Below are 27150 nucleotides of genomic sequence, written 5' to 3'. Positions count from 1 at the left end.
ACTTTTGTTCAAGGCTGAGCTAGAACTATTCGGATACAATACTTTAATTTCACAAGTTCAGCGGAATCAAGAGTCAACCCGTGTTTAGAATAGACTCCACTCCATACTTTATTATCCACAACGACAAGGCAACTTTAGACGCAGCCTTGCGGATGGATACATTTTTAACACCACTACGAGTGCAAATAGCCCAACCAGGGAACAATAAATAAAACATTTATAGAAATAAACCAGTTAATCACGGAAATATCTACTAAATTCCCATCTATAAATCCGACGGTAAATCTCGTTCGAAGCTTTTACAGTAGCCAATTCTGACACCCGAATCTCGCATTTTCCAAGAAGAGGGGGACGTAAAGAGTCTAAAGAACACAGAGAACGAAACCACCCTTCCAGCTTTGCAGCGGTCTCCATTTTAACTGTTTGCCCAGTCGGTACCTCACGTGTTCTGGACGGTCTTTCTCACATGACCCTTGTTTGTCCCCGTGATCAGTACTTCCAACTCCGTTTTTCAGTGTCGCTGAATATCACATGTTTAAACTGTAACCTTCATGGATATGAATGAACAGAGTTTGGACAGCTCTACAGGGTAAGAAAACGCATTATACGCTCACGATAGCTTCACAGGCCTAGGCACCATCTTTGCAACACATTAGCGCTAGCTATATGAACAAATGTTTTATTTCCTGCAATATATTTCGTTTTGTAAATCCAATGCATAAGACCAATATCTTTTAACGTGTTTGTCTAATATATCGTGCTTTGCATTCAGTTATTATTGCTATGTTTATTTACTCGACTCAGTCAACCGAGACCAGCGACAGTCGTGTAGGTCAATTGTGTAGCTGTAACTGTCAAATTATTATAACCGTTTTAATGTCAGTGATGTGATTAGAAAGTGTATGATGTCGCTTTTTTTTGTTTTGAGAAATGCATCAAAATAAGATTCATAATAATGCACGATGTACTTCTCCGTGTTACGTCAGTAGACAAATGTACATTATCCTCCTGTGATTTGTTTGTTTTGCAACCCATGATGAACAGCAATGATAATATCATTATGGGTTACATGAAACTGACTATATTTGAATAATGCATTTGTTTCAATGATTCCATTATATTATTGTGCAATATGCCACTTTTGGTTTAATAATAATTTATCTAATTTGTAAAGCGCGTTCTCACACCCAAGGCGCATCCTTAGAAAGCTTTTCTGAACAGCACGGTCTTGAGCTGTGCCTTCAGTTCGAAGGATTAAAAGTGTCCGTTACCAATTTGTCAACGTTTTCGAAGTGGGGGGAAAGTCTAGTGTTGACCTGCTGATGCATGCAAGTCTGATTACAAAAAACTGTCAGCCAATATGCGTCAATTTGACTAATTCAACTTTAGCAGTCTAGTATGGTGATGAGTCCACTTTTCGAATGTCACCTTCTTTTCGCTAACACAACGCCAGGGGCACTCTTGCTACTTATATCAGTGCACAGTAACACGGAACACAAACCGGCTGCGTTCGTGCGCTAACGTGAATACATTTATTTTGCCCCCCTACACCAAACGCGATCACGACACGCAGGTTAAAATATCAAAACAAACTCTGAACATTAATTTGGGGATAGGTCGAAAAGCATTAAACATGTTTGGCTAGTTAGCTTGCACTTGCAAGCTAATTTGTCCTATTTAGGTAGGTTGCTGTTGCTAGCTAATTTGTCCTGGGATATAAACATTGAGTTGCTATTTTACCTGAAATGTACAAGGTCTTCTATTCTGACAATTAATCCACACATCAAACGGTCAACCGAATCGTTTCTATCGTTTCTAGTCTCGTCCCCTTCCAAGCTTTTTCATCTTTGAACTTATATGGTGATTGGCATCTACACTTTCATAGTATTACCATGACAACCGGCAAAGCAGTTCATCTTTCAATCACCCACGTGGGTATAACCAATGAGGAGATGGCATGTCGGTACCTGCTTCTATAAACCAATGAGGAGATGGGAGAGGCAGGACTTGCAGCGCAATCTGCTTCAGAAATAGGAATTACTTCTATTTTAGCCCTTGGCAAAGCAGACGTGCACAAGCAGTGTGGGTGCAATAATTGAATAACAAATATTCCTAAATATATTTTGCAACGCGAGCGGTATAGTCAGGGTATAAGAAGTACACAGTAATGCACGGATTGACTCCTAACCCGCAGTCTCCTGTTATATCCGCAGGGCTGACTGTTTTAGGGTCGTTAGGCTAAATGTTGTGTGGATGAAGGGCAGGCGGGTTGAATAAAGAGAAAACGATACATAAATAAAGTCCATAAAGGTATAATATTATGTCATTTATATCTATAGGCTACCTTGGGGTTTTTCTTTAATTATGTTTGGCTATTGGTGCGTAAGCCTAAACTTTAGGGCCTAACTACGCATGCTAAATACCCAACACGCCAATCCCCAAATACTTTTGGGAACGGGCAGAAAAAGGTAATGCTGATTTTTGGAGGCAAAAAGCAGAATGTCTGAGTTTAATTCAATATTAAAAAGCTGTGAAATGTAGAGTGGAAAATAAGAGGGAGGGCAAGTAAAGTAATGTTTGGGAAATATTTGTTGAAGTGGTTAAAGAGGATGAAACCATTGCCGGTGTTGTGCCAAATCTCCCCCATGCCAGAAACCCCCCTCTTTGCGCACTCACTTCATTGCTGCGACTTCTTTGCTAGTTGAGATTTCTAATCATGTTAGGCTGCGTTTCATTAGATTTTTCTATGTCGGTTTGATCGCGGGGGAGGCACTGGTAATGTCTGCAATTTTTGGTTTGCTATTTGTTTCTAGTGTATGAGTCTATAAATAAATCTCTTTGACAAAATTTGCCATCTCTCCCATGTCTTATTCAACTAGTAGTTGTTCTGAAATGTTTATTGCTTGCCTACATTTTACTCCCTCCTCTATGTTTAATATAACACACATATATAAATTATACATTTCGTTTGCCTATCCTGATGTGAAGTTTGTTCTATAGAAACTATTTGACTATGATGTGTGCAACAGAAAGTATTTGACTCCAGCCACAAAATTAAGGAAATTAGAAAGGCAATTTTCTTGCCTGCTGAAATCTCCCCCTAATAATTTCCTTAATTTTGTGGCTAGAGTCAGATACTTTCTGTGGCACACATCAGAGTCAAATACTATCTATAGAACAAACTTCACGTCAGGATAGGCAACCAAAATGAATAATTAATGTACAGTTGAAGTCGGAAATTTGCATACTTTAGGTTGAAGTCATTAAAACTTTTCAACCACTCCACAAATTTCTTGTTAACAAACTATAGTTTTGGCAAGTCGGTTGGGACATCTACTTTGTGCATGACACAAGTAATTTTTCCAACAATTGTTTACAGACAGATTATTTCACTTACAATTCACTGTATCACAATTCCAGTGGGTCAGAAGTTTACATACACCAAGTTGACTGCCTTTAAACAGTTAAAAAAAATCCAGAAAATGATGTCATGGCTTGAGAAGCTTCTGTTAGGCTAATTGACATAATTTGAGTCAATTGGATGTGTATCTGTGGATGTATTTCAAGGCCTACCTTCAAACTCAGTGCCTCTTCGCTTGACGTCATGAGGAAATTAAAAGAAATCAGCCAAGACCTTAGGAAAAAAAAAATGGTAGACCTCCAAGTCTGGTTCATCCTTGGGAGCAAATCCCAAATGCCTGAAGGTACTTTCATCTGTACGCAAGTTTAAACACCATGGGACCACGCAGCCATCATACCGCTCCTAGAGATGAACGTACTTTAGTGTGGAAAGTGCACATTTTTTATTTTTTTTATTTTACCTTTATTTAACCAGGCAAGTCAGTTAAGAACACATTCTTATTTTCAATGACGGCCTGGGAACAGTGGGTTAACTGCCTGTTCAGGGGCAGAACAGATTTGTACCTTGTCAGCTCGGGGGTTTGAACTCGCAACCTTCCGGTTATTAGTCCAACGCTCTAACCACTAGGCCACGCTGCCGCCCCAAATCAATCCCAGAACAACAGTAAAGGACCTTGTAAAGATGCTGGAGGAAACAGGTGCAAAAGTATCTATATCCACAATTAAACAAGTCCTATATAGACAACCTGAAAGGCTGCTCAGCAAGTAAGAAGCCACTGCTCCAAAACTGCCATAAAAAAAGCCAGACTACGGTTTTTAACTGCACATGGGGACAGAGATCGTACTTTCTTGAGAAATGTCCTCTCGTCTGATGAAGGAGGAAAAAGGGGGAAGCTTGCAAGCCGAAGAACACAATCCCAACCTTTGGATAAAAGCGTCTGCTAAATGGCATATATTATGAAGCACGGGGGTGGCAGCATCATGTTGTGGGGGTGCTTTGCTTCCGGTAGTGACTGGTGCACTTCACAAAATAGATGGCATTACAAGGAAGGAAAATTATATGGATATATTTAGGCAACATCTCAAGACATCAGTTAAAGCTTGGTCGCAAATGGGTTTTCCAAATGGACAATGAGACCAGGCATACTTCCAAAGTTGTGACAAAATGGCTTAAGGACAACAAAGTCAAGGTATTGGAGTGGCCATCACAAAGCCCTGAGCTCAATCCTATAGAAAATTTGTGGGAAGAACAGAAAAAGTGTGTGCGAACAAGGATACTTAAACACCTGACTCAGTTACACCAGGTCTGTCAGGAGGAATGGGCCAAAATTCACCCAACTTATTGTGGGAAGCTTGTGGAAGGCTACCTGTAACGTTTGACCCAAGTTAAACAATTTAAAGGCAATACTACCAAATACTAATTGAGTGTGTGAATCATAAAACGAGATGTTAACTGTCCATTGTGCCAATAGATGGAATGCACTCACATGAGATTTGTGAACTTCTGACCCACTGGGAATGTAATGAATTAAATAGAAGATGAAATAAATCACTCTATTATTCTGACACTTCACATTCTTAAAATAAAGTGGTGATCCTAACTGACCTAAGATAGGGAATTTTTCCTAGGATTAAATGTCAGGCATTGTGAAAAACTGAGTTTAAAAGTATTTGGCTAAGGTGTATGTAAACTTCCAACTACAACCATATTTATTTTAGCATCTTGAAAGAATGTGAATGCACAGTTATACCGTCTGTGAAGGTGCTATGTTAATCAGAGACTGCAAGAAGTGATAGTATTCCAACCACCTAAAATAGGTTATTCATCCAAGCCAAACATAAATCTTATCAGATACATTTTGGGTCATTTTCACAGATTTCTCTTTCCTTACAACCGGTGAAACTGATGTAATATGGACATTTTGCAAAGAAAATATTTCCTGTTATTTTTTGGGGGGCGGGTTGTTGCATTTTCATTAGGGATGTGACAGTAATTGAATAACCGTGTATCTGACGGTTATGGATGAAGCCCGCCATGAAAATAAAATAACCGTCAAAACTGTTTAAATAGGTCTACATGCATTTGGGGATTTATTTTATGTCAACTCCATTTTCATGTAGATAAACATGACCTAATAGTGGGAGTGTTGACTTATGACAAAAGCAATTGTTTTGCTAACTTAGTTTGGCTAGTAAACGTACTATGTCTCCTCTTTCCAACTTTCCTTTGATGCTTGAGCAGCTCATCCCTAGATGTGCGGGATGTAAGAGCACTATAAGCAAAAAACAAAACGTTCTTTTATTCAATGCACATTTTCATTGCTTGCTAGTAAATAAATCGGCCTTTAGACAAACTTTTTTAAAAATATATATTTTTTAAGTTAATTAATTATTCAACAGCAGTCGACAAGATTGTTCTGGCTTAAAATGCTCAAATTTTGTGTCAAGTGGACACGTGCCATCCTCTCCAACCTGACATGGTATTATTTGATACAGAATATTTTCTTAATTGATAGACTGGCCAATATACCACCCTAGACGAGACAAAAAAAAATGTCACCCACATATCCCCACAAAGTAGAATACCGTTAATCCCTGTCATTTGGTTACATACATTTCTGTTAATGCAATGTATTAATTACAGTAATATACCCATCTCATTGTCAGAGTGGAAATGTTGTTTGCAGAGCTCACAACCTGCAACACTTGTGAGAAACAAGTTTTGGTTTATTTCATACCATAATTTACACGCTCCATGTGAGAGCAATATGAGTATGTGTCTGGTTTCTCTATCCTGTTAGTGTTGATGGCACGCAAGTCCTGAGCACACATAAAAGTAGCTGGCCCGCTTAACGTAAATGTCAAATGTAGGAAAGTGCCCAGTTGGGCTTCTGTCATTTTAACAATTTTCTATAATAATTATATTTTACATGCATTCTTTCCAACACTCTCCCCTTTGATAATCAGTATCGCTGATAAATATGCTGTTGCGTGTATTTGTTTCTTTTAATGATTGTCAATGTCATCTTCATGCTATAGCATAGCTGTCCCCTTCATACTTTCCTTGTCAATTAATTATCTTCTAGCCTACTTTTGGTAGACCTAGGTTTTTTAATACATTTAAGGAAAGGCAAAATATTTGCTCTTGAGTCTGACATTGGTGGCTTTGATTGACGTGTGCTTTTACAGGGGTGGGTGTGTGAGTTTGCTGACTCTATAGGCCTATATGTCCATTTAGAAAGTTTCCTTAAGTATCTTGTCTGGACACCATCTCTTTATTAAAAAGGAAATGCTCCTGTCCTGATTTAATATTGTTGAATACCAATTTTTAGGAGCTTAGGCTACATTATTTCTCTGATTACGGTGTCCTCTCTTTGAAGAACATATGCCAATGCCATCAAATGACAGCAACAGGGTTTGTGATGTTATGTAAATATTTCGGGGAAAAGTGGGAGGAAGCCCATCAGAATTTGTTTGAATGGTTTTGTGCGTCGAAATAGGATCTGCATTTATTTTTTTTATATACAGAAAAGCCAACCTATGATGAAAATTAAAGGCCTCATCTTTTCAAGTGGGAGAACTTGCACAATTGGTGGCTGACTAAATACTTTTTTGCCCCACTGTACTGTACTCTATACCATCTACTGCATCTTGCCTATGCCGTTCGGCCATCGCTCATTCATATATTTTTATGTACATATTCGTGTTCATTCCTTTATACTTGTGTGTGTGTATAAGGTAGTTGTTGTGAAATTGTTAGGTTATATTACTTGTTAGATATTACTGCATGGTCGGAACTAAAAGCACAAGCATTTCGCTACACTCGCAATAACATCTGCTCACCATGTGTTTGTGACAAATACATTTGATTTGATATGTCTTTGTTTTGACTCTGTTAATGTTGTCAATACGAAAATGTGCAGATTCTCTCCAACCTGGCACTTCTTTAATTTGTTGATTTTTAATAACCTGAATAATGAAACGCCATGATAATTCAAAGTGTATTGGCTTGTTTCAAATAGGTTTTATTAAGAAGCATATCTATGTAAACAAGTGTACAAACATGATTTTTTTTTATTTTCCCCATCCCCGAACAGTTGTTGGTGACCGTGTACATTGGCCTGGCCAATTATGTAACCTCAAGACGTCATAGCTCAAATTTTCATCCCAGTCCCAAAGCATCTTTGCTCCACAAAAGAACCAGAAATGATGTAACTTTACCAATGTCAACTAGATAGATTGAATGCTTCAATCATTTATGACATTATTCTGGTGAGCAAAGGTTTATTTAGTTATCTAGGGCAGCGTAATGACAGAAATGGGGCCTCCCAAGTGACGCAGCAATCTAAGGCACTGCATCGCAGTGCTAGAGGTGTCACTACAGACCTGGGTTTGATCCTGGGCTGTTTCACAACCGTCCGTAATCGGGAGTCCCATAGGGTGGCGCACAATTGGCCCAGCGTCGTCCGGGTTTGGCCAGGGGGGCTTTACTTGGATCATTGTGCTCTAGCGAGTTCTTCTGGTGGGCTGGGAGCCTGGAGCCTGATGTCAGTTGAACTGTGTTTCCTCTGACACATTGGTGCGACTGGCTTCCGGGTTAAGCGTGCGGGTGTTAAGAAGCGCGGTTTGGCGGGTCATGTTTCGGAGGATGCATGACAAAACCTTTGCCTTCCGAGCCTGTTGGGGAGTTGCAGCGATGAGACAAGATTTAAATTGGGGAGGAAAAGGGGTGTAAAAAAAATATATAATGACGAGAGGTTAATGTAACAAATAGCCTACTAAATTGGTTGAAATTATATGCAGAAACATATCAAAATCAGTCACAACAAATCCTTCACCCCCGTCAAAAAAATAGTTCTGCCTTTCCTACAGTGCATTTTCTATATTAACGGGTTAGGGTCGGGTGCGGGCTGCCGATTTTCACTTTTTCATATATAGTCTGCCGGTTGCGGATGGCTTATTAGCAACTGCGGGCAGGAGAACAAATGGCTGACTCATGTACCACTAGTACACACAGTCACTTATAGTCCAGCGAATAGGTGAAATAATTGTTCAATTGTATGATAAAAGTATCAGACTTGGGACATTACTACTAGATACATTAAGGAACATTTTTAAAGATTGGAGGCAGTATGGGAAGCTTGTCAGTTAATCTGGATGTCCTGTTCAAAGAAATAGGGTAGTCATTCCAAACAATATAAAAATGGATTTTGTAATGTAATCTACCTACTATATAAACCGGTAAGGTAATATAGACAATAATTATCATCATAAAGTACTCTTAAGGCCTTCATGGAGCTCACATCAAGTTCGTTTTGACCATAGACCAGCGGTTATATAGAGCCACCAAATTTCACACACACCTAGGGCATGTCTAAATAAGTATTTTGGGCTAAAGTGCCATCACAGATTTTGTCCTTTACCCCCCTGGCGGTCATTTCTAATGTGGCCGCTGAAAAATAGGCAAAGACACCCAAGATGGGGGAATTTTTTGGATAGATTTCACCAGGGATGCTCTGATAATGTCAGGGAGCAAGCAGACAACAATGTTCCAATATGTATTAAGGACATGTGGTTGGACATGGTGATGGATTTGTTTGTGGTTCTGCAACAAAGGAGACATTATAAGCAGGTTGCATTACATAATGTGAAGGTGATAAGAACGAATCTATTAAACCAAAGGCACCATGCCTTGACTTTTTCCACATTTTGTTACGTTACAGCCTTATTCTAAAATATATATTTTTTTAATTCCGTCATCGATCTATACGCAATACCCCATAATGAAGACCAAATGCAATTGATTGGATATGATTTGGAAAGGCACACAGAGAGATCCTTGATGAAAACCTGCTCCAGAGCGCTCAGGACCTCCGACTGGAGCAAAGGTTCACCTTCCAAAAGGACAACGCACTGAGCACACAGCCAAGACAACGTAGGCGTGGCTTTGGAACAAGTCTCTGAATGTCCTTGAGTGTCCCAGGCAGGCACTTAACTGATCAACCATCTCTGGAGAGACCTGAAAATAGTTGTGCAGCGACGCTCCCCATCCAACCTGACAAAATCAAGAGGTCTGAATACTTTCCGAATGCACCGTATCTCAAATAAGGAAATTATGACATCATAATGTTATGACTTGGGCTCCTAACTTTTTTTGGGGGGGGGGGTTTATCAGGGCAGGCCTTATAATGTGACAAGTGTGTGGCATTGAGAGAGAGTCAACAGGTGAAATCAACTTGGCTGATCAAGTACATTTCAGTAGTATGCTGCTCCAATCACGATTCACATCTCCTAAAATAATTGGTATATACAGCCCAAAAAATTCAGCTTAAAATGTTTGAGGGGGGTCTGGAAAACAAAATAAGATGCCATATATACATATCCTTACATTTTTTTGTAGAAAAGTGGTGAAAATGTGTGCAAAACAAATTGGCTAGTTGTAGTAGTTGACATGTAAACACTTTTTAAAAAGTAATATGGGTGTTCGCTGAAACTTATTGATTGCAATGATACAGTTGAAGTCGGAAGTTTACAAATACCTTAGCCAAATACATTTAAACTCAGTTTTTCCACAATTCCTGACATTTAAATCAAGTAAAAATTCCCTGTCTTAGGTCAGTTAGGATCACCACTTTTAATTAAGAATGTGAAATGTCAGAATAATAGTAGAGAGAATTATATCATTCAGCTTTTATTTATTTCATATTCCCAGTGGATCATAAGTTTACATACGCTCAATTAGTGTTTGGTAGCATTGCCTTTAAATTGTTTAACTTGGGTCAAACGTTACGGGTAGCCTCCCATAATAAGTTGGGTGAATTTTGGCCCATTCCTCCTGACCGAGCTGGTGTAACCGAGTCAGGTTTGTTCCCTCATTGCTCACAAATTTTCTATGCAATAGAAGTCAGAGCTTTGTGATGGCCACTCCAATACCTTTGTTGTCCTTAAGCCATTTTGCCACAACTTTGGAAGTATGCTTGGGGTCATTGTCCATTTGGAAGACCCATTTGTGACCAAGCTTTAACTTTCTGTCTTAAGATGTTTCTTCATTATATCCACATAATTTTCCTCCATCATGATGCCATCTATTTTGTGAAGTGCACCAGTCCCTCCTGCAGCAAAGCACCCTCACAACATGATGCTGCATCCCCTGTGCTTCACGGGTGGGATGGTCTTAAGCTTGCAAGCATCCCCCTTTTTACTTCTAACAATGATGGTCATTAGTTCCAATGATGGCCAAACAGTTCTACTTTGGTTTCATCAAACCAGGGGACATTTCTCCAAAAAGTACGATCTTTGTCCCCCTGTGCAGTTGCAAACCGTAGTCTGGCTTCTTTATGGCAGTTTTGGAGCAATGGCTTTTTCCTTGCTGAGTGGCGTTTTCAGGTTATGTCAATATAGTACTTGTCTTACTGTGGATATAGATAATTTTGTACCTGTTTCCTCCAGCGTCTTCACAAGGTCATTTGCTGTTGTTCTGGGATTAATTTGCACTTTTGGCACCAAATTATGTTCATCTCTAGGAGACAGAACGGGTCTCCTTCCTGAGCGGTAGGAAGGATGCATGGTCCGGTCCCATGGTGTTACCTACCATTGTTTGTACAGATGAACGTGGTACCTTCAGGCGTTTGGAAATTGTTCCCAAGGATGAACCAGACTTGTGGAGGTCTACATTTTTTTTTTTGAGGTCTTGGCTGATTTCTTTTGATTTTCCAATGATGTCAAGCGAAGAGGCACTGAGTTTTAAGGTAGGCCTTGAAATACATCCACAGGTACACCTCTAATTGCCTCAAATTATGTAAATTAGCCTATCAGAAGCTTCTAAAGCCATGACATAATTTTCTGGATTTTTCCAAGCGGTTTAATGGCACAGTCAACACAAAGAAGATTTCCTATCAGACTTGCCAAAACTATAGTTTGTTTTAACAAGAAATTTGTGGAGTGGTTGAAAAATGAGTTTTAATGACTTCAACCTAAGTGTATGTAAACTTCCGACTTCAACTATATACAGTTCCTTTAGAATGTATTAAAAACCTTTGACATTTTGCTGTGTTACAGTCTGAATTTAAAATGGATTACATTGAGATTTTTTTGTATGTTTAATAAAAAAATGTGAAGCTGAAAGGCCTTGAGTCAACAAGTATTCAACCCCTTTGTTATGGCAAGCCTAAATAAGTTCAGGAGTAAAAATTTGCTTAACCAGTCACATAATAAGTTGCATGGACTCTGTGCAATAATAGTGCTATACATGATTTTTGAATGACTACCTCATCGCTGTAGTCCACACATAAGATTATCTGTAAGGTCCCTCAGTCGAGCAGTTAATTTCAAACGCAGATTCAACCTCAAAGAGCAGGGAGGTTTCCAATGCCTCGCAAAGAAGGGCACCTATTGGTAGATGGGTAAAAATAATAGAAGCAGACATTGAATATCCCTTTGAGGATGGTGTATTAATTACACTTTGGATGGTGTACGAATGCACCCAGTCTCTGCAAAGATACAGTGGTCCTTCCTAATTTAGTTGCCGGAGAGGAAGGAAGCCACTCAGGGATTTCACCATGAGGCCAACAGTTAGATTGTAATGGCTGTGATAGGAGAAAACAACCCAGGATGGGTCAGTAAAATTGTACACTACCGGTCATAAGTTTTTTAACAACTACTCATTCAAGGGTTTTTCTTTATTTTTTACTGTTTTCTTCATTGTAGAATAATAGTGAAGACATCAAACTATGAAATAACACATCCATATGGAATCATGTAGTAACCAAAAAAGTGTATAAATATATTTTATATTTGAGATTCTTCTAATAGCTACTTTGGCATTCTCTCAACCAGCTTCATGGGGTAGTCACCTGGAATGCATTTCAATTAACATGTGTGTTTTCTTAAGTTAATTTGTGGAATTTCTTTCCTTCTTTCCAACTGGGGGGGGTGGGGTATACACAGAAGATAGCCCTATTTGGACCAAGTCCATTTTATGGCAAGAACAGCTCAAATAAGCAACGACAGTCCGTCATTACTTTTATTACTTTATCAGTGAATACAGAAAATGTCAAGAACTTTGAAAGTTTCTTCAAGTGTAGTTGCAAAACCCATCAAGCACTATGATTAAACTGGCTCTCGTGAAGATCGCCACAGGAATGGAAGACCCAGAGTTACCTCTGCGGCAGAGGATAAGTGCATTAGAGTTACCAGCCTCAGAAATTGCAGCCCAAATAATTTCTTCACAAAGTTCAAGAAACAGACACTTCTCAACATGAACTGTTCAAAGGAGACCGTGTGAATCAGTTCTTCATGGTTGAATTGCTGCAAAGAAACCGCTACTAAAGGACACAAATAATAAGAAGAGTCTTGCTTGGGCCAAGAAACACAAGCAATGGACATTAGACTGGTGGAAATTTCTCCTTTGGTCTGATGAGTCCAAATGTGAGATTTTTGGTTCCAACCGCCGTGTCTTTGTGAGACGCGGTGTGTGTGAACAGATGATCTCCGTATGTGTATTTCCCACAGTGAAGCATGGAGGAGGAGGTGTTATGGTGTGGGGGTGCTTTGCTGGTGACACTGTCTGATTTATTTAGAATTCAAGGCACACTTAACCAGTATGGCTATCACAGCGTTCTGCAGCGATACACCATCCCATCTGGTTTGGGCTTAGTGAGACTATCATTTGTTTTTTAACAGGACAATGACCTAACACACCTCCATGCTGTGTAAGGGCTATTTGACCAAGAAGGAGAGTGATGGAGTGCTACATCAGATGACCTGGCCTCCACAATCCCCCGACCTCCATTAAGACTGTTGGAAAAGCATTCCAGGTGAAGCTGGTTGAGAGAATGCAAAGCTGTGTGTGCAAAGCTGCCATTGAGGCAAAGGGTGGCTATTTTGAAGAATCTCAAATATAAAATAGATTTTGACGTGTTTAACACTTTTTGGGTTACTACATGAATCCATATGTGTTATTTCATAATTGTGATGTCTTCATTATTATTCGACAATGTAGAAAAATAGTAAAAATAAAGAAAACACTTGAATGAGTAGGTGTTCTAAAACTTTTGACCTGTAGTGTAGTTACTTCACAATACTAACCTAATTTGACAGAGTGAAAAGAAGGACGCCTGTACAGAATAAAATAAATATTCCAAAACATGCAGGCACTAAAGTAGTAATACTGTAAAAAATGTGGCAAAGCAATTCACTTTCTGTCCTCAATTCAAAATCCAATACAACACATTAGTGACTACCACTCCATATTTTCAATCATAATTTGTATGCTCGGAAACGTTAAGGATTGGAGTTTTTCAGGATAAAAAATAAACCGAATGGAGTTAAGCAACAATAAAATCTGTAATAAGTCAAGGGGTATGAGTACTTTCTGAAGGCACTATAATATAATATTATGTTTTGTGTAAATTTTAAGAAAAACTACAGCAAACCTTCCCTGTACACGTCACTCTTTATGTAAAATCCCATGGCAATGTATTATGTCCTGGTGGCCTTTGGTCGCCAGGGGGTAATGGACAAAATATATGATGGCTCTAGCCAAAAATACTTCCCAGCTGTGTGTGTATTTTAGTGGCTGTATCACAAAGTCCACCGTTTGTCCCGTAGACACTGGACTATGATCAAAATAACCTTAATATGACCCCCATGAAGGTCTTAAAGCTATTTTATGATCAGAATTATTGTCTTTATTATCTGTGGGGTTTATATAGTGGGCAGATTAAAACATTGTTTGGAGTGATTTTACCCTATTCTCTTTTAACAGGAAATCCGATTGGCAGCCATTTATTAAAATGGCCGCACTGGGTGACTGACATGCTTCCCAGACTGCCTCCAATCTTTAAAATGTTCGTTAAGGTATTTAGTATTAGTGTATCAAGTTTGATACTTGTATCATAAAGTGGAACGATCTTGGTATATTACGTTCTTATCTGCTGGACTATTATTAATTAGCCTATTGCACACAGCTGATCAATTGAATATGAGTGTTATAACAAAAAAATCCCTTCTCTTTCCGTCAGTCACGAGAAACAGGAAACAGAGGAGATTCTCCAACTGGAAGGTAGGTATCGGGGTGTGTGAAATTTACTCAGTTCAAACGGATAATTATGGAATTTGCGTGTGTGTGTGTGTGAGAGAGAGCTTAAGTGTGAGTTCTAACGTGCTAGTGTGTTTTTCTCAAAAGGTGTGGGGACGGAGGAGCAGACTACAGCTACCATAGAGAGTGTACAGCAGGCCGCAGCTTTTGCGGATCATAATGTTCAATACCAGTTCCGCACAGAGAACAGTGGAGGACAGGTGAGCTCAATCAATGACCTAGCTCATTTTGAACACACACAGTTCTTACTACCACAGTAACACAAAATCCCCCATGTCTGGATGAACAAATGACAAGAAGAATCTGTAGATTGTGTAAATTATTTTGTCTGTATATTCTGTTTATTGTTGTCAGCACCATTTCTCCATGTCAAATTCCTGGTACATGTCAAATGTACTTAGCGAAGAATCAGAATAAACCATATATCTGAAATGTTTGCCATACTCCTGTCCGGACCTCTCCCCTTGACTTTCTTCACTCCAGGTGACCTATCGTGTGGTCCAAGTGACAGATGACCAGCTAGAGGCAGCAGGCGACGGGACTGGGGCAGTCAGTGTGGTTTCCACTGCTGCATTTACTGGAGTACAGCAAGCAGTGGCACAGGTGTGTGTGTGTTGGCATGGCATACCCTAACATCTTAGGGGAGTAGTGCTGTCTAATTAGCTTTTTCTCTCGCTCTCTCTCTCTCTAGGCTGTCATTCAGAACCCCTTCAGTAATGGGGGTAGTCCAGCGGGGGAGACAGTGGGTGGGGAAACGCGTTTTGCCTATTTCCCTGCTGCCACAGTCAGTGTCAGTGATGGGGCAGCCACAGCAGTGTCGGTGCAGGCTGACCCAACACTCACACAGGCCGGAGGTGAGTAGCCACCAATCCCAGTATGAAACCCACATATAGTGTACCCATTCACTAGTGCAGCTCACTTAATGTTATGGTATTGAACAAAGATATACTGTATACATTAATTTGTAACCCTCTCTTCATTTTTAACCTAGTATCTTGGTGTTTGGGTATGTGGTCTGTAGTCATAATGTGAAGGTTAATGTGTGTATAACCATAAATAATGTAGTGCAGTGCCTCCAAATAATAAGTAATGTAACCCTAAAGATATATATTTACAGGGGAAAAAAGCACAAATATATATGCCCTTGAACTATGATAAAGAATGATCACAACAAACAAGATGTAGTCATTCTTTATTATTAAAGTCTAGACGTATCAATTCAGTTTCAATCCAAAACTCAAGCTTGAATCAAGTTATTAACCAAAAATGATTAACATCATTTTAATTACATCTATGTACACTTAATTAGTAAGGACCTGATACTCACAGCCCTAAATCCAGATTGTGACTGATGAGAAGCGAACGGGCCAATGTCCCTCTTCTGAAAAGGATAAAAACACAGTACTCCTCGAATAATGGAGACTGATCCCAATGTAGCTAATTATATAGCTACAGTTCATCGCTTGTTTTACCACAACCAGTAGATAACATTACTAAAATCACCCAGAGCTCAGTCTCTCATAGCATCTGTCTGTTAAGCCTCTGAGCGGAGAGAAAAAGCAGAAATCATCCAATGATAGTTGAACCAAAAACAAATCCAATGCTGTCCTCACGGTGGTCTGGGATTTTTTATTTTATTTTTTTATTTCACCTTTATTTAACCAGGTAGGCTAGTTGAGAACAGGTTCTCATTTGCAACTGCGACCTGGCCAAGATAAAGCATAGCAGTGTGAACAGACAACAGAGTTACACATGGAGTAAACAATTAACAAGTCAGTAACACAGAGAAAAAAGGGGAGTCTATATACAATGTGTGCAAAAGGCATGAGGAGGTAGGCGAATAATTACAATATTGCAGATTAACACTGGAGTGATAAATGATCAGATGATCATGTACAGGTAGAGATATTGGTGTGCAAAAGAGCAGAAAAGTAAATAAATAAAAACTGTGGGGATGAGGTAGGTGAAAATGGGTGTGCTATTTACCAATAGATTATGTACAGCTGCAGCGGTCGGTTAGCTGCTCAGCTAGCTGATGTTTGAAGTTGGTGAGGGAGATAAAAGTCTCCAACTTCAGCGATTTTTGCAATTCGTTCCAGTCACAGGCAGCAGAGTACTGGAACGAAAGGCGGCCGAATGAGGTGTTGGCTTTAGGGATGATCAATGAGATACACACCTGCTGGAGCGCGTGCTACGGATGGGTGTTGCCATCGTGACCAGTGAGCTGAGATAAGGCGGAGCTTTGCCTAGCATGGCCTTGTAGATGACCTGAAGCCAGTGGGTCTGGCGACGAATATGTAGCGAGGGCCAGCCGACTAGAGCATACAAGTCGCAGTGGTGGGTAGTATAAGGTGCTTTAGTGACAAAACGGATGGCACTGTTTTGACCAGTGTGCTGAGAAGAGTGTTTATTTGTAGATACGGGCCAGAGAATTAGGATAGTCAGTTTTACTAGGGTAAGTGGCAGCGTGAGTGAAGGAGGCTTTGTTGCGGAATAGAAAGCCGATGCTTGATTTGATTTTCGATTGAGATGTTTGATATGGGTCTGGAAGGAGAGTTTGATGAGCCAGACACCTAGGTACTTATAGGTGTCCACATATTCAAGGTCGGAACCATCCAGTGTGGTGATGCTAGTCGGGCATGCGGGTGCAGGCAGCGATCGGTTGAAAAGCATGCATTTGGTTTTACTAGTGTTTAAGAGCAGTTGGAGGCCACGGAAGGAGTGTTGTATGGCATTGAAGCTCGATTGGAGGTTAGATAGCACAGTGTCCAATGACGGGCCGAAAGTGTATACAATGGTGTCGTCTGCGTAGAGGTGGATCAGGGAATCGCCCGCAGCAAGAGCAACATCATTGATATATGATGCGGGACTAGCTAAGAGTTCATCACTTTGGTTTACCGCATTACAACAGCTTTTTAAAGCAATAGCTAAAACAATGAAATAGCCGTCTTGCTAGCACACGGAGTTCACAGGGTGGTCCTCCCTTCACTCTCTCGCGTGTCTAACTGTTGCCTTGTGATGGTCTATCTCCAAAATATGTCCCACATGCAACAGTAAATAATTGTCTGTAAAAATTCATGTATTTGACTGAATATAGTTTTGACTATTGCCTTTATCTCAATAGGGCCAGAGACATTAAGTCACAATAGTCTTGGGAATCCTATAAATCCCTGATTTATATTACCTCTGACACTAGGTCAGTTCTATGTGATGATGAGCCCACCTGATGTGTTGCAAGCTGGCACGCCAAGGACCATTGCCCCTCGCACACAAACCTACACCACGTGAGTACGGCTTCACTTGCCACACAGTTTAGTGTTCCATACACATTCATCACACCCCAATGCTCCTCCATCTATGTGGTTCATCTCACTTCTCCCTCCCAACTCCACATTGGAATGGACTTTCCCTAGCTAAACCTTCAGTATTTACCTGCCAATTTTGGCATGATTGGTTTGTGATTGTGTGTATCATGAGAAAACATTCAAAAGAAATCAAAACGTGAGAAAACAAAAACTGTCCCACTTGCCTGCCATCCCCAGAGACCACGCTGAAAATGAGATGCTCCAGCATGGCAGTTCAAACTGGTGAGGACAACTTTCGCTCGCATCCTCTAAAACTAACCCCCTATCCTCCCATCCTTGGCAGATGTGTGGTGAATCCACAAGTCGTGATGAATCATATGTCTTAGTGTACCTGTCAGGGGAACGTGATGTATAGTGTGTGTGTGTGTGTGTGTATATAGCTTTGGGTTATAGGTTCACTGAAGGAGTCCTCTTCAATGGGGCGAGGAAACGTCTCGGGAATACTTTATTTGGATAGTCCATCCATAGATACTCTGCAGTCAGTAACATTTCAGATCACAATCTACTAACTCTAGCCCTTATCCTAACCCTAAACTTAAGACTTACTTTAACCATAGCCCCAACATTAACAAGCAGTTGCTTATCAATAGATAATTTGATGATAGTATGATGGATTCATGCAGGTCCCGTGTGGCTCAGTTGCTAGAGCCTGGCACTTGCAATGCCAGAGTTGTTGGTTCAATTCCCATAGGGGGCCAGTACAAAAAAAGTATGAAAATGTATGCACTCACTACTGTAAGTCGCTATGGATAAGAGCGTCTGCTAAATGATTGACTAAATTATTACATTTGCGTAATGTATATGAATACACAGTCAATTTGTTTGTTTTTATGAGTGTGTATTTTACAGTGCTTAATGGGGACATAATGTTATCATTTATTTGTCTTTGTCTCTTTGCAGGAAGATGGATGGTCCACGGGCACCTAGGGATGAGAGAAGGAGAGCACAACACAATGAAGGTAAACTGATTACAGAAAGTATTTATCTGGCAAATGGAAACTTGAAAGTAAAAGTTCAGATTTACCATGGGCATAGAGAGAAAAAGGAGGAGCATTAAGAAAAACATTTTTTGTATAATAACACTGAACAAAATTACAAATGCAAACATGTGAAGTTTTGGTCCCATGTTTCATGAGCTGAAATAAAAGGCCCTAGAAATGTTCCATGCGCACAAAAAGCGTATTTCTCTAAAATGTGCACACATTCCTTTACATCCCTGTGCGGCTGATCAAGAAACAGATTAAACAACATGATCATTACAGAGGTGCGCTTTGTGCTGGGTACAATAAAAGGCCACTCTAAAATGTGCAGCTTTCTCACAAAAGAAATACCACAGATGGCTCAAGTTTTGAGGGTGCTTGCAATTGGCATGCTGACTGCAGGAATGTCCACCAGTGCTGTTGCCAGATAATTGAGTGTTAATTTCTACCACAAACCGCCTCCAACATCGTTTTAGAGAGTTTATCAGTACATTCAACCGGCCTCACAACCGCAGACCACGTGTAACCATGCCAGCCCAGGACTTCTACATCCAGCTTCTTAACCTGCAGGATTGTCTGAGACCAGCCACCTGGACAGCTGGTAAAACTGTGGGTTTCTGAAGAATTTATGCACAAACTGTCAGAAACCGCCTCGGAAAGTTCATCTGCGTGCTCGTCATCCTCACCAGGGTCTTGATCTGACTGCAGTTCAGCATCATAACAGACTTCAGTGGGCAAATGATCTCTTTCGATGGCCACTGGCAAGCTAGAGATGTGTGCTCTTCACGGATGAATCCCATGTTTCAACTGTACTGGGCAGATGGCAGACCCCCCCCCCCCGTGTATGGTGTCGTGTGGGTGAGCGGTTTTCTGATATCAACGTTGTGAACAGAGTGCCCCATGGTGGCTGTGCGGTTATGGTGTGGGCAGGCATAAGCTACGGACAACAAACACAATTGCATTTTATCGATTGCAATTTTAATGCACAGAGAGATGCCATGACGAGATCCTGAGGACAATTGTTGTGCCATTCTTATGCCGCCATCGTGTAAATGGTGTTGACCCGAGGCTTAATCCCTCTGTTCGTTATGTGATCTTGTATTGGAACCTTAGCGCCTTCAAATTATTAAGATATGGCATTATTAGAGTGCTATCTGAAAGCCACTAATAACATCATTCACATACTGTCAACACTCATTACATTTAGCATCGACTGATAAACCACGAGTACCATCAATCTTTCAATTTTATCACTGTCTTTGTTAGTTTCGGTAGTCTCCATATCTATTTCCTTCAACTAGGATCCTTATACTCTTCCCGATAGAAAAACCCTGTCAACCACTACGGATCACTCTCGAACAATGTTTTGCTTTTACCCCTATTGTAAGGTGTAATGGATGGGGGATGATGCCATTGTCCCCCTTTTACATTTTAGTCTACCTTAGCAATGTTACTCTATATATTTATTACCAATTTCTGTTGGATATTCACTTTCTGCCTCACACTCATTAACTCTCTATTATTTTGAGATTTAATATGACCGAAATGATAAAATACATCGGCCAATTCAGAAATGGAGAGACATTATTTAAGGTAACTCTTGAGACTTGAGTTTCTATCTGGGATCAACATTTATTATAACTGGGCTAGCACTGCCTAACAGTCCACTGTCAAAGAAGTGCTCTGTCCATAAGGTTTCTGGTACCTGAGACAGAATCGACTGAGAGACCGAGCCAGTTTCCCACTCCGTCTTGTGGAGTGGTTCAATTTAGCCTACTCGCAGATTGGTATAGAACTTCATTGCTGGGGATATCAACGAAAACTCCCATCAGGAGTACAATAAATTGTAGCCATAAGTTAAACAAGTCTACCTATCAAGTTAAAAGGTTGCGTGGGTGAATACAGAAAATCATTTTCAACATTCAATGGTCCTATTGAACAGGGCATGGGTTTTGTTTCAGAATGTATTACCAGGGTGGTATTTCTTTAATTCCAATTGTCACTGGAAGCTGTTTAAAAAGCATAGAACATGCTCCAACCTTTGTTTAAGACTTTATTTCACAGACCCTTTAGACTGTCATACAGTGCTTTAACCTTATCATTATCAAATGATCCGTAAAGGGGCCACTGAACATTTCTCCAAATACTTTTTACACCACCTACGTACGTCCAGGTGTGGGTGCACAAGTGTATATTGTTGTATTGTTTTCTCCTGTTTTTTTTGTTTCATTTTTTACTTTATAAAATCTCTAGTAACCAATTATACACGCATACAATTTAATCTATCTTTATCCAACCACCTCTCAACCGACACAATTCTACCAACTTCATTAACCGTACCTTCAATGCAGTCCAACCGATTCCTGCTGTAAAGTAGTCTAAACTATGTGTATTCAATGTAGGCTATCTGATTCCTGCTAATACATACAGTATCACAACTAACTTTTTATTTATTACCAATCTAATAATTCGTTAACTTCCTGTAATTACCTCAACCTTCTCACTTACAGTGCATTCGGGAACTATTCAGACCCCTCGACTTGTTCCACATTTTGTTATGTTACAGCCATTCTTAAATGGATTACATTGTTTTTTTCCCCTTCGTCAATCTTCCACACAAAAAAATGGAAATTTACATTTTACATAAGTTTTCAGACCCTTTACTCTCTTTACTCAGCACTTACTTAACTCAGTGACAGCGATTACAGCCTTGAGTCTTCTTGGGTACAAACTTGGCACACCTGTATTTGGGGAGTTTCTCACATTCTTCCCTGCAAATCCTCTCAAGCTCTGTCAGGTTGGGTGGAGAGTGTCACTGCAGAGCTATTTTCAGATCTCTCCAGAAATATTTGATCGTGTCCAGGCTCTGGCTGGGCCACTCAAGGACATTCAGAGACTTGTCCCGAAGCCACTCCTGCATTGTCTTGGCTGTGTGCTTTAGGGTTGTTGTCCTGAGCGCTCTGGAGCAGGTTCATCTAGTCTCTGAAAAACATCCCCACAGCATGATGCTGCCACCACCATGCTTCACCGCAGGGATGGTGCCATTTTTCTTCCAGACGTGACGCTTGGCATTCAGGCCAAAGAATTAAATCTGGGTTTCATCAGACCAGAGAATACTGTTTCTCATGGTCTGAGAGTCCTTTAGGTGCCTTTTGTCAAACTCAGAGCAGGCTGTCATGTGCCTTTTACTGAGGAGTGGCTTCCATCTGTCCACTACCATAAATGCCTGAATGGTGGAGTGCTGCAGAAATGGTTGTCCTTCCGGAAGGTTCTCCCATCTCCACAGAGGAACTCTGGAGCTCTGTCAGAATGAGTTCTTGTTCACCTCCCTGATCAAGGCCATTCTCCCCCGATTGCTCAGTTTGCCCGGGCAGTCAGCTCTAGGAAGAGTCTAGAATAAGCCTGTAACATGACAAAATATGGAAAAAGTCAAGGGGTCTGAATACTTTCCGAATGCACTGTATCCCTTGAAGTTACAACAGCTCACCCCAAATTCTACCACCACAGGAGTATGACTCATTCTGTAGCTTTGACAACTAAAATATGGGATTATTATGTTTGCAGTGGAAAGACGGAGAAGAGACAAGATCAACAACTGGATTGTCACCCTCTCAAAGATCATCCCAGACTGCAACATAGACAGTACCAAGACTGGAGCAGTGAGTGTGGTCAATTTGTCTATAGAGATTAAGTCCCATAGAACCAACTTTATCAGGACACAGATTAAGCCTAGTTCTGGACTAGAAAACATGCTCAATGGAAACTCTCCATTGAAATAGGTTTTTAGTCCAAAACTAGGCTTGATCTGTGTCTGAGAATCTGATCCGCAATGGCAGATTGTTCAAAATCACGGTTTCTTATAATAGAAGTAATGTGCAACCTCTTCTCTCCAGAGTAAAGGAGGGATCCTGTCGAAAGCGTGTGACTACATCCGGGAGCTGAGACAGAATAACCAGAGATTGCAGGACAGCTTCAAAGAGGTGTTGAGAGTTCAGGCAGACAACGAGCTACTCAAACAACAGGTACACACTTATATGTGTAACTCGCACATTCCACTATGCTGTCTGTTTCGTCAACACGTCGGGTGTATTCATTGGTTCACATTGTAGCAAAACATTTTACAACAGAAAAATGTTGCAATGAAAAAGATAATTGCTTAAATTTATTTTAGTCCCTCAACTTTTCAGCCTGTTTGCATTTGTTTGGTAATTTTTCATGCCTATGAAGGTCTTATAAGAGGCCTACATTGAAGAGTCTTCTCACATTTGGTAGTGTTGGCATTTGGTTGTTTTTTGTTTAATTGTTTAATTGCGACGTTCTGTCATGTTATAGATTGAGGAGATGAAGAATGACAATGCATTGCTTCGAGCTCAGCTACAACAGCACGGCATAGAGATCAATGGAGATACGACACCACAGTGATCTACTGGACACACACACACTTACTTACTCACTGGAACACTGGTAAAATACAAATACTTATAGAATGCATGAAAGTACACATGCTCACGTGTATGCATCATCAGAAATTGCCACGCATACACACAGAACAGAGGGCTTGAGAGGAAGAAGTGGACTGCCGACTGATCAAGCCCCCTCCAACCCCCCCACTCTTCCAAGGCTGAAAGCTGAAATTCATGACTCTGTAACTAAATTAGTTCCCCACTTCTGCTCAAAGAATAGCCAACTCTTCAAAGGTTGTGCATTCACCTAACTCTGTTTTTGTTATGGACAATGACAATTCACATTTATTCTGTTTTAACCTGCTGCAGTTTTCCATGACTTTTTTGGCATTTGTTGTGAGCTATACTACCGTGTCTGACATGAATGAATCCTTTTGTTTGTCATTTAATGTATTAGTTTATAATCATAGTGCAAATATAGGGCTGAATTTTGCTGTTCCATTTTCCCTTAGAGATTACAAACCATGGTAGACATCAGGCACCTTCATCCTTTGATGCACACCATTTCAAAGGGTTGTTTCATTGTCAAGTGGAGATAGATAAGATACTATTGATTTCAGCTGTTTTAAAGGCCTGCGATGTAAAGGTATGGTTGTTGTATAAACACTAGGCCTGACATCGCAGACGATCAGGGCAGTAGGTGATAGCATAGCTAAGTTCATTCGGACAATATATAATATTGGTTCCCAAATGAATATCAGTCCCCTCTTCCTTGCTTTAATTCCTCTTATCTCTTTTATTGTCCCATCTGGTGCACAGTAAATAATTTAATCTGAATATCAATCTCACTATATGGTAATGATGCATATTGGGCATGAAATCATGGTATGTATCTGCTTGTGATGGGTCACTTACTGGAATTCAATACATTAATTGGAGCATGTGTCAGTGTTGCCATGTATAAGATGATAAATATCCCCGAGTCTCTATGATAGGGGATGTTCATTTACAGGCATTCAATTCAAATTTGGGACACTGGGTAACTCAACTAAATATTGAGGATCTGAGGGAGAGTTGTCTATTATGGAATTTCACCATGTCCTCCAGTAATGTATATGTTTGGGAACCAGTGCTATGAAGGATAATTGTAGCACATCCCAGGTCAGCAGTGCTTTAAGGAATTGTTTGTGAGTGAAGGTTGTCAGCATCCTTGTTTTATCTCCACTGAAAGCAATCACAGCATGGCATTCTAACCACTGGCAATATTTATTCCAATTGTACAATAACATTTCAATGTTATACCATAGCATTGACACAATCATTGGATTGGTTCTGTAATAAGGTGGAGGTGCATTTTCAAGAGCTATATGCCCAATTCCAAGTCGATCCCTAGGCCCTACACTTGGATTGGATAGGTAAGCAATGTGGTGTTTGCGCCACCTTGCATTCTGATTGGCTAGGTGACATTTTCCGCATTGCTTACATCATATACTTTTACGCCTACACTGGTGCCTTGGGGATAGAGGCAGGAGGTGGGTTTGGAATTGAGCTGCAGTCTTAAAGAATTTCTGAACCAATCCTTTACCAAATATGTTTTGATGTAAAGGGCATGTTATAGAGGGGTCCAGACATGCTAGCGATTTCACTTGGTTTTGAGAAACTTGGGACCACCTGCAATAGACTTCCTCATTGCTCGTTCTGCAGTATGCTGCTTCTCCGTGTAGCCCGCTCAGCAGAGCTGGTAGGGGAAATGGCTTGAGTCGAATCAAATGGAATATAATGTTGCGGATAAAGTTGAAATTGTGTTATTCCGAAGTGTACAACATCTAAAGACCTGCATCACTATACTGAGAGTGTGGCCATTTCTAAAATGATGTATATTTCCGTAGCTCCTATACTGCAGAACGAGCAATGAGAATGTCTATTTTGAGTGGTCTAAGTTTCTCAAAACCAAGTGAAATCGTTAAAGTGGACACTTATATAACATACTATTTACATTTAAAAAAAAATATTTGTTCGGACATGGTGAAGCAATCCTTTACCCCCTTATATAAAAAAAATGTGGGGGCATCTTGTCTGTTTAAAACACCTTATCCAGGGGAGTGGCTAACCTAATGTTTACTGCTCACAATAATTATCCCTATCTGGCTCGAAGTACCATGAAAAAGAGTGGTCCTTTTAGACAGATTGACAACAATATACTATATAACTGAAACAAATATGGACAACGTACTTTAGTTTCATTAGCATGAGCTAGCAGGGAGAATATAGTTGCCATGTAATTTTGAACTTGTAGGTCAATTTGTATTGCCAATAGGGCTGTCCCCGACTGAAGAAAACTCTTGGTCCACCAAGAGTCAGCTGTTCTTTCGACCAATCGATTGGTCAAACATTTTTAAACATGTATTTTTCCATATATAGACACACCCAATGTGTTTTAATAAATTATACTATATGCATTGAGCATGTCTGATGCTTTAAGACACAAATGACTCGAGGGAGCCAGAGATAAAGATAACCAAAAAGAAGGCCAAGTAAAACGCTGGAGAAAGCTCTCACTGAAGATTCAGTTAAGCACCTTGGGGAGTGCCACTGCAGCGGCCGCTGTCAAGCATATAAAACCTGTCAATGTTTCAGCCTACTCTGTAGTTGCATTCTAACTTACTGTTTTCAAGTGGTATGTCATATTCGTTATTGAACTATGAGCAAACCGCTGTTTGCACTATTTGCATTCTACTTTTTATTTGTCTTAAGTAGGCCGTAGACACTGTATGTACCGGTAGGTAAATCTTAGGCTATGATTAGGCTCATTTGCTTGTGCCGTCTGGAAAGAATCTGCCGGATACACAGTTGAATGAAAGGGGATGTTTGGCATATATGTTATTAGTAATACACCATACAATTCAGGAAAACACATTTGTTATAAAATATTTGTACTAGTGTTACACCATTGTTCTTACATAACTTAACCATATACAATTTCAGTAGCACAATTAGTGTCTTCAGAAAGTATTCATAACCCTTGACTTATTACACATTTTGTTGTGTTAAAGGCTGAATTCAAACTCTATGACTTTTTTCACCAATCTACACACTACCCCATTATGAAAAAATGAAATCTATGATTTTAGAAATGTTTGTAAATGTATTAAATTAAATACAGAAATATCTCATTGACATAAGTATTCACACCCCTAAGTCAATACTTTGTAGAAGCACCTATGGCAGAAATTACAGCTGTGTGTCTTTCTGGGTAAGTCTCTAAGAGCTTTCCACACCTGGATTGTGCAACATTTTCCCATATATTATTTTCAAATGTCTTCATACTTTGTCAAATTGGTTCTTGATAATTGCCATTTTCAGGATTTGCCATAGGTTTTCAAGTAGATTTAAGTCAACTGTAATTCGTACACTCACTGTCTTCTTGATAAGCAACTCCAGTGTAGATCTGGAGGCCAGCCTTGTGTTTTAGGTTATCGTCCTGCTGAGAGATGAATACATCTCCCAGTATCTGGTGGAAAGCAGACTGAACCAGGTTTTCCTCTAGAATTTGTCCTTTGCTTAGCTCCATTCTGTATTTTTTTATCCTAAAAAACTCACCAGTCCTTAACGATTACAAGCATACACATAACATGATGTCGCCACCACTATTTTTGAAAATACTGAGTGTGGTACTCAGTAATGTGTTGTATTGGATTTGCCCCAAGCATAACCCTTTGTATTCTCGACAAAAAGTGAATTACTTTGCCACATTGTTTTGCTGTATTACTGTAGTGCTTTGTTGCAAACAGGATGCATATTTTGGAATATGTGTATTCTCTGCAGGCTTCCTTCTTTTCACTCTGTCAATTAGGTTAGTATTGTGTAGTTACTACAATGTTGTTGATCCATCCTCAGTTTTCTCCTATTACAGCCATTAAACTCTGTAACTGTTTTTTAAGTCA

At 40.0% G+C, this 27150-nt stretch overlaps 1 protein-coding gene across 3 annotated transcripts; it reads left to right on the top strand.

Moving 5' to 3' along the window:
• Positions 1-38: 38 nt before the first annotated feature.
• On the top strand, positions 39-27150 carry LOC118398327 (upstream stimulatory factor 2-like). Of its 3 annotated transcripts, XM_052470641.1 has the most exons (13): positions 41-589; positions 13042-13175; positions 14126-14207; positions 14382-14422; positions 14546-14658; positions 14942-15061; positions 15150-15312; positions 17655-17742; positions 18001-18045; positions 18724-18782; positions 22368-22462; positions 22697-22825; positions 23136-27150. In XM_052470641.1, the coding sequence occupies exons 3-13, from the start codon at positions 14176-14178 to the stop codon at positions 23223-23225; spliced, it is 975 nt and encodes a 324-aa protein (XP_052326601.1). In that variant the 5' UTR covers positions 41-589; positions 13042-13175; positions 14126-14175; the 3' UTR covers positions 23226-27150. The 3 variants fall into 3 exon arrangements, with proteins under 3 accessions (XP_035649449.1, XP_052326601.1, XP_035649450.1); XM_035793556.2 differs by lacking the exon at positions 13042-13175 and having other exon boundaries at positions 39-589; XM_035793557.2 differs by lacking the exons at positions 13042-13175; positions 14126-14207.

Source organism: Oncorhynchus keta, chromosome 19, assembly GCF_023373465.1.
Source record: "Oncorhynchus keta strain PuntledgeMale-10-30-2019 chromosome 19, Oket_V2, whole genome shotgun sequence".
Taxonomy (NCBI): domain Eukaryota; kingdom Metazoa; phylum Chordata; class Actinopteri; order Salmoniformes; family Salmonidae; genus Oncorhynchus; species Oncorhynchus keta.
The sequence above is the reverse complement of the archived record's forward strand: the minus strand, read 5'-3'. Positions and strand labels throughout refer to the sequence as shown.